Here is a 17,212-nt window from a genome sequence, read left to right as displayed (position 1 = left end):
CAAGATAGGCTAAAGAAAGGTTCTATTAGATAGCTCAGGCTGGGCCCGTTTTTAAAGCTTAGCAAGGCAGTAATCAAAACCAATTTTTAAACCGCTAGACCTCTTTCTTTGGGGTTGTCTTGTTGGGATCCCAGAGCCCGCCACCCGGTAAGAAGATTTTTAAAACCCGAAACCCCCACATATCCGTTGCCCCCCCGTTTCCGCTGCGCTCCAGCCGCCGCGAAAAGCAAACCCAAAAACCCCGGCCGTGTTTTTTTCCGTCCCCCCGCTTGATTTCCCTTGGGTTTCGTAGGGGAAAGCGCCAGATAAAACCCGGGGTTTTTCCGGGTTCTTTAAAAATAATTACAATTCAAAATTTCTTTTTTTAAAAAGGGCCCAAATTTGGGCAAAAAAATTAAATTTTAAATATTTTTTATCGTTGTTTTATGATTTTTAAAAAAAATGCTTTAAAAAACAATTTGTCAGATATTTATCGCTTTTAAATTTTTGCGGGGAAAATGTTTAAAACCCGTATGTTGGGAAAAGGAAGCTGAGGGGAGAAAAAGTTTGAGAAAAAATAAAAACGTTTATTTTTGTGTGTGGTGTGTTTTAAAAACCCTACGGGAGTCATGGAACTTGCGGGAGCCCCTTCATTTTAAATGTCCCCCTAAAAACTTGTGTAAAAGGTTTCTTGTTGTGGCATTAAAAATCATTTAAAATAGCTTTAAAAAGCTTTAAAAATTAAAGAGCACTCAATCTGAATAAACCCCTGTGAGGCTTTTTTTTAATAGGGAAAAATTAAAAAAATCCCCCCTCCCACTGTTGTTTTTGGGGAAATATAAAAATATATTTTTTTTTAAGGATTTTTGTAACGGTTAAGGGTTAAAAAAAACCTCTTTTTTTTTTTTTTTAGGGGAATTTGGTTTCCCCCTACACTTAGCATCTCTTTTCATTCCTGTAATAAGAAGTTTCTTTTAACTGGATTTGATTAAACTTTAAGTCCCTCGGTATAAAATAAATATTTTAATGGAGATGAGAAATCTGCTTCCTGGTTGGTGAATAACCAATAGTTTGGATCCAATCATTTAAATAAACGGTGTTAGTTTTTTTTTTTTTTTTTTTTTTTAGATATTTATAAGAATTGTGCTATAATTTCTAGTCACCAATCTGTTGCTGCTATATTTTAATTTGACGAACCGGAATTTGTCGATGTTCTTTTTCCTGTTTGGTGCAATTGCAATTGCGGATCTTGACCTGGCCGGACCTTATGACCACAGTGTACCAATCTTCTGATGGCTACTTCCAACAGGATAATGCGCCATGTTATAAAGTGAATCATCTCAGACTCATTTCTTGAAACTTTTCCACTTAAGTAATTGTGAATTGAGCATATTACAGACAATATTTTATTTTTTTATCTTAAATGCAAATTTTTTTTAAAATAATTACTGCTCTAAATGTATTGCTCTGTCAGCTAAAGATCTGTTTTGGTCTCTATACTTTAATTAAATAAATCAATTCAAGCTAAAATGTGAGAGGCTATACTAAGCCTGATCTCTTTGTATCAGAGATTTTCTTCCTCAGAAAGATGTCACTTGGGGTAAAACCCCCCCTGCAACCCTGGTTTGCATTTGTATAGCTCACAGCATGTTCATTTACATGTTAAAGCCTCCCCTAGAATTCCATGGGGGGGAGGCATGGGGGGAACACTGCCTAAGAAATTCCACGTCAATTTCTGACAATTTACGGGAGTTTTCGACGAAGCCTGCAAATTGCCGTAAACTGCCGCTAACCTGAAGTTCCACGACAATCTACAGTGCCGTATATTGACGAAAATCCCACTTTTCATGCAGTGGTGTTTGTCTTCAAACTGGTTCCAATGATCTGGTGAACCAACGCGGTTCCTAACCAGCGGACGTCGATGCCAGTCGCTTTGTTTGGCTTTTCATGATAGATTTAATGAGTTCTATAAAGAAGTTTGAGATTTCATCTCCAGTTCAGGGCAAGGGACGTAAACCAGGGTCGTTTTTGTTTTGGTGGACCGATGGTCTGAATGGTCTCACTGTCTCCACCCCTGGACCACCTGCTGGGTGTAGGGGTGGTTGCCCCCACTGAGGTCCTCAGTTCTCTGACTTGGGGATGCAGAGTGTGCATGGAGAGTCTGAATGACTGAACAAAACGTCACTGTTTTCACTTAAATCTGTATTTGTTTTTTTTTTTTTACAAACAGCAGTGAGCTGCTTTCAGTGGCGACTGTGGCCAATAGAGGGCGCCCAGGCGCCGCTCACTCACCTAACAAGCTTGATTAAGAAAATAAAAAAAATGAATAAAAATGGAATTATAAAAGTAAAATATGTCGAAATATATTATATTTTTTTTAGATGCGCAACATAAATGTTTCATCTTAAACGACGAGTAAAACGGTTTCTTTCGTCGTCGGATTGGTGACGTATTTCCAAAGATAGGAGCATCCTGGGGAGCAGCTCTCCGGCACTCAGAGCTGATAGCAGCGTTATTTGCACCCCACCTCCCTCCACAGCGCTGACATCACAGTCGTCTGTTAGAAAGTACGGCTGATTGACAGGTGGATAGAATTATTTAGCTCCAAGGCTAGGCTAACTGCATGCAGCGAGGCCAACTGCATGCAGCGAGGCTAACTGCATGCAGCGAGGCTAACTGCATGCAGCGAGGCTAAATGGATGCAGCGAGGCTAACTGCATGCAGGGAGGCTAAATGCATGCAGCGAGGCTAACTGGATGCAGCGAGGCTAACTGGATGCAGCGAGGCTAACTGGATGCAGCGAGGCTAACTGGATGCAGCGAGGCTAACTGGATGCAGCGAGGCTAAATGCATGCAGCGAGGCTAACTTGATGCAGTGAGGCTAACTGCATGCAGCGAGGCCAACTGCATGCAGCGAGGCTAACTGCATGCAGCGAGGCTAAGGCTTTATCCTCCTTTCCCTGCCTCCTTTTTCAAAGGTCAGGATCTCATCCAGCATGGATACAGACAGCTAGGACTGATTTAAAGGATGAACAATCTGGGATTCACATGGAAAATAATAGAATATCTTCTACTTTTTCTACATGTTTGTTCATTTGCATATTTGCTCCTGAATAAACACATTCTCAGAAAGTGAATAATTTCTATATATATAAAAATATCTAAAGCTGACTAATAGCTTCCTCATTGTTAAATTGGTTCATTATTTTTTGTAGGTTTGTGACTGAATATTGGACCATGCAGAACACACAGATTTACCTTCACAGCCTCAGAAGGGCAAGATTTATGGACATGAAATTATGTTTTTTTAATATAGTGTTTTTATAATGTTTTTTGTTGTTGGCATTCATATAAATATACTGGTGTGATAACTTAGTCTACATTTGATTGGTTTCTGGTATACGTCTATTTTGAATTTATACACCCCACGACCTGGCTGTCCTCTATCATTCCTACAATTTGGTCAGTTTGGTCAATTATTATTCCATCCAAATTCTTCTGTGCCTGAATTTATATACATAAAACAAATGTGTGTTTTTCTACATTAGGGTTGTTATAACCGTTATAACAGTTTACAGGAAAAATCGCTCATATTCAGAATTCAAACTTCTGAAAGTTCTTTAAATCTGAAATGATTCCATCCTGTTCAATAAATGATCAGTGTTTTTAATTCAGAGTAATTTCCATGTGAATGTGCTTTACTGGAGGCATCCATGTTTGTCAAAGAACACTACTGCCACCTACTGGTTAGTGACATTGTCACGGTGCGGTATCGGCTGTTGATCAAGTCCCAGTGCTGTATCTGGTGTTTGTCACAACGCGCTATTATCCAAGTCATCTTGAAAACATTCTTCCAAATGTTGGCTACATATTACGGGTTTTTTCTCTGGCCAGAAGTTCGATGGCAAATCCTCCCTCTTCAAGTTGGCGATCCAACGACCAACCCGTCCGTGGACGATCAGGAATCAGAAAGGTGGAATAACTCTTTTTTTCACTTTTACCCGATGTATTCCAGCATCCAGCTGCCATGCACGTGGGCATTGTCAGTTTCACTATAGCTCTGGTGAATTTCAATGGTGAAGTCCTCTGGAAATCTTCAATAATTGTTGTTGATTGCAGATGTGTCTAGTAGTTCCCATTGATTTAGCTTGGAAAGCGGGGAGAATGGCGCTAGGCTTACCGCACCGTGACGTCACTGCTGGAAGATGGCAGGAGGGAGGGGCTACTATATTTGGGGTAAAATGGCCGCTCCCAGACTCAGTGATCACAATGAAAATTATTATTTCTATTTTTTACTGATTAAATTCCTTAAATCCCTGCAAACATTAGTTTCAGGTATAAATAATGATCCATTGATTATTCCTTGCTGAACAGACCTTTTCTTTAATATAGCAAATACGCTGTAAAAATAAAGGAAATTGAGATAAAAACGAATTAATTAAAAGCCATTAAAGTTGCTAAATGAATGATGTATTAGAAAAAATCCAAAATTGGGTTTTAAACAGTTAAACTGCACAGATTGATAAAGCTGAGATTACAGAGACTTTTGGTCTTAATCCGTCTGATCTCATCTGTGCTGCGCAGATAATTCAGCCTCATCTCTGTGTCATCGGGGGGTGGGGACCCACGGGAGGCGTGGGCTGCATGACAAGCCCGCTGGAGCCTCGGGGGCCATAAAGAGCCCCGCATCACCTGCAACGCTCAGGTCGGCCGGTTCCTGCGCTCTATCGCTTCATCTGACTGACAGCCGCAGGGTCGCTGTGATTGGCTGAGCTCGGCTTCAGCCAACCCACCGCTGACTTCAGGGACTCTCTCTGACTCGGCTTCCTTCCTCGCTGTGAGTCTGGGACCTGTCCCCGGAGCTGATCGGAGCAGAGACGGAGCGCGCGCCATGGCAGCTACGCACAGCAGCGAGTACCGAGCCTACCTGCGGAACACGGTGGACATCGAGGCGGCGCAGCCGCGCTTCCCGCCGGTTCCGAGCTCGGAGCCCACGTACCGATCGCTGCTTATCGGGACCCTGGCTGTTATGGGACTGCTGCAGGTGGCCTCCAGCGTCGCGATCTTATTGCACCTGACCGGTTACCTGCAAGAGGTAGGCGCCACTGGCCGCGCGGGGCCCGGGGCCTCTGCTCTCCTCTGTGAAACATTCACTGGCCCCCCCACCGTGACAGGAGTTTGGCTCCAAACCTGTTTGTTTGCAGATTTACTCACCGACAGAAAGTTCACATAGTGCGGCAAAATGGGGGCTCTTTGCGCAACCGAACGGCGCCATAAAGTTGGAGATAAGCTGCAGCTTTTTGCAGCTTTCTGAAGTTTTCTGCAGCTTTCTGAAGTTTTCTGCAGCTTTCTGAAGTTTTCTGCAGCTTTCTGAAGTTTTCTGCAGCTTTCTGAAGTTTTCTGCAGCTTTCTGAAGTTTTCTGCAGCTTTCTGAAGTTTTCTGCAGCTTTCTGAAGTTGTGTCAGAGGTGAGGCAGACGGATCTGCTGCGCTTCGGCTTGGAGCGCTGCGCTCTCTGCCTCTTTGAAGGCGCTGATCGCATCAGGAGCCCCCAGAGCAGATGAATGATTTGCCTGACATCGTTTTTTTTTTTTTTACAAGGTCTGCGCTGCGCTCGGATGACATCAAGCAGGCGTCCTCTGCTAAGGCAAATGTCAGCTCCTGCCTTGCCTTGTTTGCAGATTGCAGATGTTTTCACTTGAAGCTGCCGTCCCTCCTGCACGTGTTTACATGCCATCAGCGGCTATTTATGAGGCACCAGTTGTAAACTTTGGAGGAGAAGCAGAGCTGTTTTTCCAGAGAGGTCTGGTGGAGTTCAGCTTGTTATTCTTGTGAGGAATGCAGTCAGTCTTAGGATGCTCTCTGTCCGGGTGACAGCTGTCTGGGGTTGTCTGACAACCTTGTGGCGGTTTTGTAGCTGAATAATTGTCAAGTCAGAACAAGCAAACAGAGCAGACTGAGCAGTCCTCCAGGTGAGTTCACCTGAGGAGCGTCTGTTCCCATGTGCTGGCAGAGAGAGAGAAAGGGAAAGGAGAGTTTGTATCTATGCTTCTTTTTCTACGTCTGCTTCTGTCTCCTTGAACCCCAGTGGGCCTCAGCAGATGGCCGCTCACACTGAGCCTGGTTCTGCTGGAGGTTTCTTCCTGTTCAAAGGGAGTTTTTCCTCTCCACTGTCGCTACAAGCATGCTTATTGTGAGGGATTGCTGAAGAGTCAATGAGTCGATGCAATCAGCTGGTTTTCCTTAGATAGAAAACTTTGAATCAATCTGACTGGATGATCTGGTTGAACTGGAAAGTGACCTGAGATGACATGATGTGAATTGGAGCTATAGAAATAAACTGATTAGAATTTAGAAGGAAAGCTGAAGTTTCAGATGTATTTCTGGATTCTCATGCAGGATTGAACAGAGTTTTATAGTGTTTGGAGTTTGGAGCCACCGTCTCTCCTGGAAGCCAAACTCTGAAGGTGGCAGAACAAAGCAGGAGACTTTTTTTATGGGCGGGTTTGACTTTGTTGCAGAGGAATGCAGAGAAACATGAGAGATAACGCAACCTTCTCCTCAAACATCACAAACCTTGTGAAAGCCATGGTGAAAAGTGCCTTTATGGTGATGTTCACCTTTCTAACCTTCTGTTTCTCCTCCCTGCAGGTAGATCTGTCCCCAACTCCTCACCATCCAATGGAGGTAAATCAGGCTCCCTGCCTTCAGCATGTCTCCTCTTAGCTGACAGTGCTTTGCTAAAATATGGCTACTCCTTCAACCTGTTCATATTTTATTACAATCGCAAACTTCACTGCATTTGATTTGGATAGTATTGGATGCAGAAACAAGAAAGGTGCATAAATGCAAGGAGTCAATTAAGACACTTTGTTTTAGAAAATAATCTGGAAAAGGGATATGGGTTTAAGCCCTGTTTATTTCAGGTAAATAAAACAACAGTAATGTTCATTTTTATGGATGCAGCTGTGATCTGATCTGGGCGTTCAGCCGACAGGTCAGGGAGGAGATGTTAACCCTTTATAGGGACTCAGTGAAATATTTTGAAAATCCAAATTTCAACCATTAGTGTTTTTGGAATCCAGGAAAATAACTTCTTACTTTTGTAACATTAAAAAAATATGGATATTTAGATGGCAGAAATTAATGTCAATGTAATAAAAAGAAACGTCAACTTGTTCGAACATATTAAGAAAAATAACAAAAGTGCTTCTAGAAGAAATTTATGAAAAAGATAACCCTTAACATTAACCTTCTTAAATTTTTACTTTACTTTTTTTAGCTCTTTACCTTCCTTTTCTTGGTAACTTTTTTCCCCAACTTAATTTCCAGTTGGTAATATATAATTCAAGGGCTCATCTAATTGATCAAATGCCAAAATAAGTAGGTTTGGGACTTGATAAGATTTTCACGATTCCGATTCCTTATCGATTCTGTGAAAATATTCGATTCCTTATCGATTCTGTGAAACAATGAGCTCGTTAAGTTCACGGTGACGTTCGTTTACCTTCTCCTGGGACGTCCTATCTCTGCCTGCCTCGGTGGAAACAGAAGGCAGTGAACGGGAGCTGCAGCCTCTGATCCAGCCAGGCTGCCCGTCTCCTCACAGTCATCTAAATCTAATGGAGAAGGAATCCGTTTGATTAAAAAGTTTTACTGGACAATTTCTGGAACTAAACTCATCTCCCCCTGATTTAAATAAATGAGCGCCACCTTTCTCTCGCTCCCTGAACTGCGGAGCAACTTGGTAGCATGTTTAATGACCCCAAAGAGAGGCAGGAAACGGGTTTATTTCCAGAAAAGATTTACTAGGAACCACATTAAGCTCAGCCAGTGATCCATGCTGGTCGTAACTTTAGCTTCCGTCTGGAAGCATCAAAAACACGACATTCGTTAAAATGAACGCTGTGTTGTGCGCAGGTGTTTCTGCATGTTGGATGTATTTCCTCCCGTGGATGTTATCGCCACTTTGCATCCAAACTTTCGATCGGTTTACCTGATGGGACGCCATTTTTTGTTGTTTTGCTTTTCTAGACTGACGCCTGGTCACGCTGTACTTGCTTACTGAATGCCGTGTGCGTAACTTGCGTATAAAAGGTGACGTAAGTCGTGCTGACCAGCGCTGTTAAGAGAACTTTAAAGCGAGCTGCCAAACACTGCCATGAAATTGGAACACACAGAACCGGTTCTGAACAGGAACCGGTTTTCGATTCCCATCCCTAAAAATAAGATGTACAGCCATGTAGCAGCGTCTATGCTGAATGGCTGGATATAGATCTTGTGCTTCTAGACCTCACTGAGGTACAGGGGGATTCTAGGGATGAAAATATTAACTTGCTCTATAAAGGGTTAGGCAGGTTTAAGTTAAACAAACCGATGGAAATCTCACAGAGATGGACTTGAAATGGATTCCACTCTGCAGAGTCCACGTCATGGGAGGGGATGAGCAGCTAAATGGGTAGTTCTGCAGCATGCACAGCGACCCGAACTATAGATGGAAGAATCTGTTGACAGGAAAGCTTATGAGTTTGCAGTTAACACTTTTAATTATTGTAGAGATGTGGCATAAAGAAGCCATTGTTCAAAAAAGGTCTTAAGGTTTTGGGGGAATCAGAGGCGAGACAAAAATTCCTGGAGGAGGAAGATTCACATCTTCCCAGCTATGAAGCATGGTGGTGGCAGCATCATGCTCAGTTCCGCAAGAAGAAGTTTGGAATCTTTGACAGAACAGAAAAGGAATTTTGAGGAAAAATTCCCCCCTTGTAGTTTAATGTTTCTCATGACATGCCTGTAAAACGCGTTAATGTGTGAAGCTGTGCTTCAGCTGCGGCTGTCGGAGTAGAAATGAGAGCAGGATACGCTGCAAACCTCGCAGTATCTGTACTGGGGCCAAAAATAACGACCCAAAGATGAATCTGGCATCAGGTCTGATCCGATGCTCGGCAGTTGCTCCTTCTCATCACCGTCCAACGAGGATGTACCTTAAAAGAAACGCCGTTCTTATAAGAAAAGAATTAGCAGAAGCAGTTTTTTTGGGGTCATGATTTTCCCACGGGTGTGTTTCCTGTGAAACTGATGCTTAACCCCCCCCCCGAGCCCCCCCCCCCCCAGCTGGTCACACAGAGCTGGAGAAAGTTCAGACCACAGCAACAAAAACACCTTCAGACACACAGAAAAAGATTTTTTTTCCTGAACTCCTCCTGCTGGGCTCTGGACAGTAAGTTAGCGGCGCTGTCGGTGAGCCGCTCGCTGGCGTCAGTCGTTTGGAGCATCAAATGTTCAATTCTTAATCTTTAAATCCAGCCTTTAAATCTGGCTGTTCTAACCTGAAGTGAAAATCCTGCAAGAGAATCAAACAAACACAAAACAGGCTTTACTTTCCTCGGTTTCCCACAGCGCTGCTTTGGTAGCCGGGTGTCTCCGGGCCGTCCAGCCTGTCTTCACTCAGTAGATCGCAGGAAGCTGCTCTGATCTTCATGAGGCGGCAGGGTCACATGGAGGCTTCCATGTCAGAGTCCGGGTCTTACATGGAGTCGTTATAGAGTCCGCTGCAGGCCTGGCCCGCTCCGTACCGGGCCTGTGGTCGGTGGTGAGAACGCAGGGCCGTGACTCGGCCGCGGCTTATGATCTTAGTGTTTATAATGTGCAGAGATGAAGTCCACACAAAGACACGATCTGCTTTGGTGGCCGAGCTGCAAGTGAGAGGAGAAACTCAGAAACCACTCATCAACATAATAGACATGTTGAATGATGTATGCGGTGAGTAGCTGATGCCTGAGTTGCAGCCTGCATGCACTGCGCTGATCCAGGACCAGCGAGTGCAACCAACAAGGTTTCTGGAGAAACAATCCAGGATTTATAGAAGAGAAGAGTGCATCTCACCTTTTTCCATTCTGTGAAATCCAGGGGCGAGTTTAGGAAATTTGGGGCCCTGGGCAAAGACAGGCAGGGGGCCCCATAAAGCAGCCCCATTCTCCAGATAGAGAAATGTTAATAGAATAGACATCCATTATCTGTTCTAGGTTGTGTCCCTCTCTTCTTGTCCCTTTTCTTCTTGTTTTCCTCTCTATGTTTTGTACTCAGCTGACTTTTCATGCTGTCTCTAAAGGAATGAAAGATTTTTTCCAAGCACTAAGCTCACTTAGCTGATTGCTCCTTCCTGTGTTTCCAAAAAGGCCAAAGTAAATAACCCAGTCCTTCTTTTCACTGTAGACAAGCCATGATCTGCTTATCTGTTCTCCATTTTTCATTTGGATGAAATAATAGCTGCATGAATCATGACAGCAGACAAGATAGAGGAGAGCAGGAGGCGGGGTTACCAATCTACTTGCTCTGGAGAGCAGAGTTCTCTGCTTTTAGATGTTGTCTCCAAAGTCTCCAGTAGCAGAAAAAAGTCTCTAGATATGGCGCTAGGAGCTTTTTAGAAATCAAAGTGCTAGAGGGGTCTGAAAAGTGGCTAAATATAGCGACTAAAGCGCTAAGTTGGCAACACTGCTCTTTGCATGGTTTGTTTTCAAATGGTTTGCTGCTGTCTGTTTGGACCTTTCTGAACATGTGCAGCAAATGGACTGATCCAATATGGTGGACACTGAAGGGGGGGGGGGGCTGAGACAAACTTAATATTATCAGCGTTCTGATGGCATTTCAGAAAAAGGATTTTTATCAAAAACATAATTAATGAGCACAAATAAGGAATAGTTGTATTAACCATACATGGAAACAGAGTTTTATGGCACTTGGGGCCCTAGGCACCCGCCAAGTATTTCCTAATGTTATACCCCCCCACACTGTTTATTTCATTAGCATTTTATGTTATAGAGCTCTGCTAAGCACTGCGCAACTGGCCAAGACTTGACCTCTGACCCCAAACTAAAGTTTAGATAAGTGTTGTTAAGGGAAGCAGCCTTAGTTATTGCAGAGGAGCTGATCTCAATCTGAGGCATTTGTTCCGCATTCCAAAAAACAATTTATTGACTTTTTGTTTTGCATTCCAGTAATTTGGCCTTAATAGGAAAGGAAAAAAGAAACACTGTTTAAGAGAAATCAGTTTCCAACAAACTACACGGTAAACATTCAGAGGAAAAGCTTTCTGCATTTCATGACAAAATAACAAACTTCACCATAAATTAGATTTCCTCCCTAAAAATAAGTTACATTTCTTAAATTAAGTGTAATTACCTTTAATTTGAGTAGGTAAATGAGCTAATTTGCCAATAGAATTAGTATTTTAACTCTTAAAATAAGATAATGAGATAATATGCACTTCAAATAAGACAATGTTTTCTTATTTTAAGTGTAAATTGTCTTCTTCTATTGGCAAAGTGTCTCTTCTAACTCCTCAATTCAAGAACAAATTCACTTATTTTTAGGCAAAATGACTCATCTGGACTTTTATTTTTTCCGCTGCATCTGCAGAAAATAAAATCGTTTAATCAGGGCACCTCACCACAAATCAGGACTGACCCTCCGATCCAAACGCAGCTCTTCCTTAACCTCGGCTACATCCTTCCTCCCACCGCATTCCGAGACGCCGCTCTCTAAAACTGTTTGTGTTGTAAATTGTTTTTGGAAGCCGGCCGGCGCTAATCATAAAACTGAAACCCGCACCGATTGGTCTGAACCTGTGAACTAACTCGAACACCAAGTCGCTGCATCGTTTCCAAACCGTGTTATCAGTGTTTTTGGAGCCGCTGACTGTGTGGGGCTTCAAGTACTAAAAAAACACTAATCCTTTCATCTACACTTTCCATTCCAGCCCAGTTTTTGAGTTATGGTGAGATAACAGTGCCAGGATTCCTGAAATGACTGGTTTGAAGGAAACTACCCTCAACCCATAAAACAAGTTTAAACATCTTTAGGGATGTAATAACAGCCCAATTTGTCAGTCAGTGGGTATCCTGCACACGGGTTTTACTCCTGCGAATGGGAATACATGCAGTGAAGGGAGACGAAGCTCAGATGGCTCATGCTTGCGGTCTCTGGGGTAAACTCAGTCATGTAGGTAGAGGCAGAAAACAACACTTCAGCCTGATGTGTTAATCTTCTGCACAGGAGTGTCGGAGAGTTGGCAGCTCCTGCGCTCTAAGTGTTTACTTGCTTGGAAACAATGTTTTTATCCCGTGTATATGCTCAGTCTTGCCTGAAGACATCCCAGCTCAGACCAAATACAGTTGGAGCCAAAGGCAGGGAGAAGCGCAGTCTCTCTCTAACGACAGGGATGTGGATGGGAGTTAGCGGGGCAGCCTGGGAGGGAACATGATATAAACAAACATATATTCCCCTATGCTTACCGCCTGCTCACCAGCCTTACAGGGCAGCCTGTCATTTAGAGTGAAAGCAGAGCTAAGCTGTGGTAGGTTATGTCCAAATCCTTCTGTTGCTTTAGGAAAAAGCTATTTGTTAAAGCAGGTTTCCAAATGACAAACTTCAGAACCGTTTTGCTCTTTCGTTAGTAAATCGATGTCTGCTAAAATAGTCTGTGCTTCTTTTTTTTTTTTCTTTTTCCCTGCAGGAGATGCAGACTGAACCTGTGCTTAATGCCCTGAAAGACCCGAGGAAAAAAGGGCGGTGCAAACCTCCCAAAGACGCAATGTCCACGTCGGCCCATCTACCAATCAGAGCCCATCAGGATTTCCCTAAGAGTGAGTCGACTTTTCTCCTCTCTAGATCTACATCATCCAGATGTGGTGTGGTAGTGAGGGTAGCGTCAGGCTCTAATCCTAAATATTTTTCCTCTGTTTATTAGCGCTGAACGACTTTGCAAAAAGTCTAAATTGCGATTATTTTTAACCCTCATTGAGCTTGCAGATGTTTCATTTCCAGGCGTTCGATTTTTTTAAAGTTTGCCAGAGTCCATTGTTGCAGAACTTTACCGTAACCAGGGTTTCCGCGGGTCATTAAAAATCATTAAAAGTTACTAAATTATATAATAATTATTATGCCTTAATTGGTATTAAAATTCGTTAAATGTGATAATTGGGCATTTAAAATGCTTTATTAAAAAAAAAGTTTATAAAAACAATTTCATCAGGAACATCACGATATATTTGCGTGTAACTGCTTCTGGTTGATTGTAAAGCTGTACGTTCGTAGCAGAAGCTTGAGGCGGAGAAAAAGCTAAAGAATGGGGAAAATGCAACCATAACCCTAACGATTTCACTCCCTAACGATTTCACTCCCTAACGATTTCACTCCCTAACGATTTCACTCCCTAACGATTTCACTCCCTAACGATTTCACTCCCTAACGATATCACTCCCTAACGATTTCACTCCCTAACGATATCACTCCCTAACGATATCACTCCCTAACGATTTCACTCCCTAACGATATCACTCCCTAACGATTTCACTCCCTAACGATTTCACTCCCTAACGATTTCACTCCCTAACGATATCACTCCCTAACGATTTCACTCCCTAACGATTTCACTCCCTAACGATTTCACTCCCTAACGATATCACTCCCTAACGATATCACTCCCTAACGATATCACTCCCTAACGATTTCACTCCCTAACGATATCACTCCCTAACGATATCACTCCCTAACGATATCACTCCCTAACGATTTCACTCCCTAACGATATCACTCCCTAACGATTTCACTCCCTAACGATATCACTCCCTAACGATATCACTCCCTAACGATTTCACTCCCTAACGATTTCACTCCCTAACGATATCACTCCCTAACGATATCACTCCCTAACGATATCACTCCCTAACGATTTCACTCCCTTAACGATTTCACTCCCTTAACGATATCACTCCCTTAACGATATCACTCCCTTAACGATATCACTCCCTAACGATTTCACTCCCTAACGATATCACTCCCTTAACGATATCACTCCCTTAACGATTTCACTCCCTTAACGATTTCACTCCCTTAACGATTTCACTCCCTTAACGATATCACTCCCTAACGATTTCACTCAGCCTGTCGATGGGTACTTGTTGATGGCATTAAAAATTATTTCTAAAACAGCATGAATTTTGAGTTAATCATTCCTGTATAAACCCTGGTAACCTTTTTTTCATCTGAACCATCAAATTTATTTCATGGATGTATTTTTTTTAGCTTTTCTGCTCAGTTCCATGAAAATGTCTCGCTCTTTTGTTTTATCAGGGCTGCTTCACTTCTCTACTCCGATACATTAGTTATGGTTGACCCGTTCAGGAGTAGCTGTCTTCATATCAGTAGTAGATTCCATTCCTAGATCATTTGGCATTTTTTATTTGCCTGGACCTGTAAAACTGAAAACATGTAGTCTTAGAAAAGACAAAATCGCAATAGTCCGAATCCGTTTTTGATTCATGCATGACGCCTCTTCCAGTGGGAGCACGCATAAAGAAATGTCCTCGTTCTTTTCAGGTTTAGGCCTGTGCACGGGAAAAGAAACCTAATTTATCTGAATTCCATGTTTAGTTTGTGTCCCAGAAAAGTTATCGGCATTAGATCTTTTGGTGTTTGTTGAGTAGCAGAGTTGATCTACGAAAAACCAACCAGAAACTATCTGCTTTGGATGGAGGCAGTATGATGGTGTGGGACGACTTATTTCTCCCTGAAAAAGCAACTGTTGTCCTGATTGGAGGCAACTTTGGTGCAGAGAGAGATGAGATTCTGCAAAAAGCACAAGAACATTTCTCCTCTCAGATGTTGTAGCTCGCCTCCACAGAGAGGACACCGGAATATCGGAGAGAAGAAGACGTGATGGGCTTATTTTACCCCCATTAGGCAGCCATTGGATCTTTGCTGTTTGCATCACAGGAACCAGAGTGGCTGCTTGAGTCTAATGCTGGTTAGAATGGGATGGCATCCCACTGCAGTCTTTGACCAAACTGGTGACCATTATAAGGAGCACGTGCAGAGGGTTGACCCATGAACTAGTGATAAACGGTTAAATTAACAATTACTTTTTTTTTTTTTAAGTTTGAATATTCCAGTCCAGAATAATCCAGTTAGAGTCGATAGCAGAATGAGTCATTTAGATTTGGAAGACAGATCTTCCTTTGAAGATCCCTTAATCTACATCCTGAACCTTCAAAATCCAAACGTATTTTTTTCTGGACTAACGGATTAGGATGGATTGCAGATTAGCAAAGGTTCCAGGAATCACATGCTATAGTGAACCTGATGGGACATGCTGCCTGAGAAGGATTCCTGTTTGACGCTTCTTTGACGCGTTGCAGCTGCCATTAAAACGCATTAGAAATAATAACGTTTTCTTCCAATCTTCTGAATTATTTTTACTTTCATGTTGAATTTAGTAACTTTTTTTAACCAAGAGAGAAAAATATTTTAAATTCCAACATGGCTGCCAAGTTTATGCTTAAGGATAAGAGAGTTTCTAGTCTGAAAGCCGTCAGTTTGGTCCTTCCTTCCTTCCTTCCTTCCTTCCTTCCTTCCTTCCTTCCTTCCTTCCTTCCTTCCTTCCTTCCTTCCTTCCTTCCTTCCTTCCTTCCTTCCTTCCTTCCTTCCTTCCTTCCTTCCTTCCTTCCTTCCTTCCTTCCTTCCTTCCTTCCTTCCTTCCTTCCTTCCTTCCCTGAAAATGCAACCGTTTTTGGCATTAGCTCAATCATATTTAGTTGCTTTAACACAATTGTTTCATGTTAGCAGGGTAGGACATAAAATAATTGTGTTACTAAATATAATATTATTAACTAAACTAAATATTATTAACTAAATGCCAAAAATGGTTGCATTATTTTTTTTAGGTGTTCTTTACTCTGATCGTTTGTCCCTTCATCAAATTCCAGATTTTCTTGCTGAATCTTTCAAATGAAATCCTGAGAAGTTGTTTTCTAAGCAGCAACCGAAGGCTCCTCCTCTGTTTAGAAAGCAGCAACCTTCAGTTTAACCAAAGTCTCTGCTGTTCTCTTCATCCCACAGAGGTTTCCAGCATGGTTAACATCGAGTGGGATCAGCAGCATGGGAACCTTCACAAGATGAGCTATCAGGATGGAAACCTGCTGGTGTTGGAATCGGGCCTGTACTACGTTTACGCCAAGACCTGCTTCCGCTATTACAACATCCAGGATGAGGGCCGCGAGGCCCGGACGCACGCGCCGGACGTCAGCAACGCCCAGCTCATCCAGTACGTCAAACACAAGAGCATCAAACAGAACAACAGGAACGTGCTGCTGATGAAGACGGGCAGCACCAAGCAGTGGAACAACATGAGTTATAACATGTACTGCGCCCAGCAGAGCCGCGTGGTTCGCCTGGTTGAGGGAGACGCCTTGTTTGTCGAAGTGTCGAATGCTTGGATGCTGGACCAGGAGGCAGAAGGGACGTATTTTGGGGCCATAAAGTGGGGTAACTGAAACTCTGTCACAGGTGGAGCAAACATGCTACTGAACATTTTTTCTATCTGATGGAACCACTTTAAAGGACGTTGAATTCTTAAACCGATGATTTTGTTCTTTTTTTTTTAAACTCTGCACGTGTGTTTTGGTTTTATGTCACACTGACCTTCATCAAAGAGCTTTGGAGTCTTCCATCAGGCCAACTAACAGAGGGAGGTAACCACCTTTTGCCTGAAAGCGTACCTGCTCACTTTCCCACAGAGCCTCTGATTAACCAGAAATAGCACTGGAGTGTTTGTGATTTTTATGCAAATCCAGTCTGGTTCAGATGGTTCACACCTGCAGGGCAACCAGTCGGTGTGCGTATACACTAGTAATACACAGACATGAGGGAAGGAGTGAGACGGCGAGGACGGATTAATCAGCGTTTAGAGTTGGGAAAGAAAAACACTGAGATAGAGCGCACCTGCTCACGATCAGAGAGTCATTAGACGAGTCTCACCTGCTCACAATCAGAGAGTCATTAGACGAGTCTCACCTGCTCACAATCAGAGAGTCATTAGACGAGTCTCACCTGCTCACAATCAGAGAGTCATTAGACGAGTCTCACCTGCTCACAATCAGAGAGTCATTAGACGAGTCTCACCTGCTCACAATCAGAGAGTCATTAGACGAGTCTCACCTGCTCACAATCAGAGTCATTAGACGAGTCTCACCTGCTCACGCTCGGAGAGTCATTAGACGAGTCTCACCGTCTCAGACACAGCAAGCATGAATGTTGGCCTGAAAAGTTTGAGGTAGTTTTAAAAAAACATTCTAACAGTAACTCTGCAGTTCAGGGGATGTTAGTTTTATCTGCTCAAAACTCAAGCTTGTAATTAAAGCTGTAAAGGTTTCATCTAACTTTTTTAACTTTTTGTCTCT

At 42.8% G+C, this 17,212-nt stretch overlaps 1 protein-coding gene across 1 annotated transcript; it reads left to right on the top strand.

The window, feature by feature from the left end:
• Positions 1–4,676: 4,676 nt before the first annotated feature.
• On the top strand, positions 4,677–17,003 carry tnfsf11 (TNF superfamily member 11). Its single transcript, XM_038274709.1, has 4 exons — positions 4,677–5,074; positions 6,630–6,665; positions 12,490–12,619; positions 15,873–17,003. Exons 1-4 carry the CDS (start codon positions 4,871–4,873, stop codon positions 16,304–16,306), a joined length of 804 nt encoding a protein of 267 aa, XP_038130637.1. The 5' UTR covers positions 4,677–4,870; the 3' UTR covers positions 16,307–17,003.
• The last annotated feature ends 209 nt before the right edge of the window (positions 17,004–17,212 follow it).

The sequence above is a fragment of the Cyprinodon tularosa genome, unplaced genomic scaffold (genome assembly GCF_016077235.1).
Source record: "Cyprinodon tularosa strain WSP-4 unplaced genomic scaffold, ASM1607723v1 ctg926, whole genome shotgun sequence".
NCBI lineage: Eukaryota > Metazoa > Chordata > Actinopteri > Cyprinodontiformes > Cyprinodontidae > Cyprinodon > Cyprinodon tularosa.
Note: the sequence above shows the minus strand (reverse complement) of the source record. Positions and strands in the feature narration are given on the sequence as shown.

What these genes read in the sequence shown, in the direction of transcription:
- tnfsf11 (XM_038274709.1), top strand. Translation starts at nt 4,871, where the DNA reads ATGGCAGCTACGCACAGCAGCGAGTACCGAGCCTACCTGCGGAACACG. An exon ending in CTCCTCACCATCCAATGGAG is followed by an intron (nt 6,666 to 12,489) that starts GTAAATCAGGCT and finishes TTTTCCCTGCAG; the next exon opens with GAGATGCAGACTGAACCTGT. An exon ending in CCATCAGGATTTCCCTAAGA is followed by an intron (nt 12,620 to 15,872) that starts GTGAGTCGACTT and finishes TTCATCCCACAG; the next exon opens with AGGTTTCCAGCATGGTTAAC.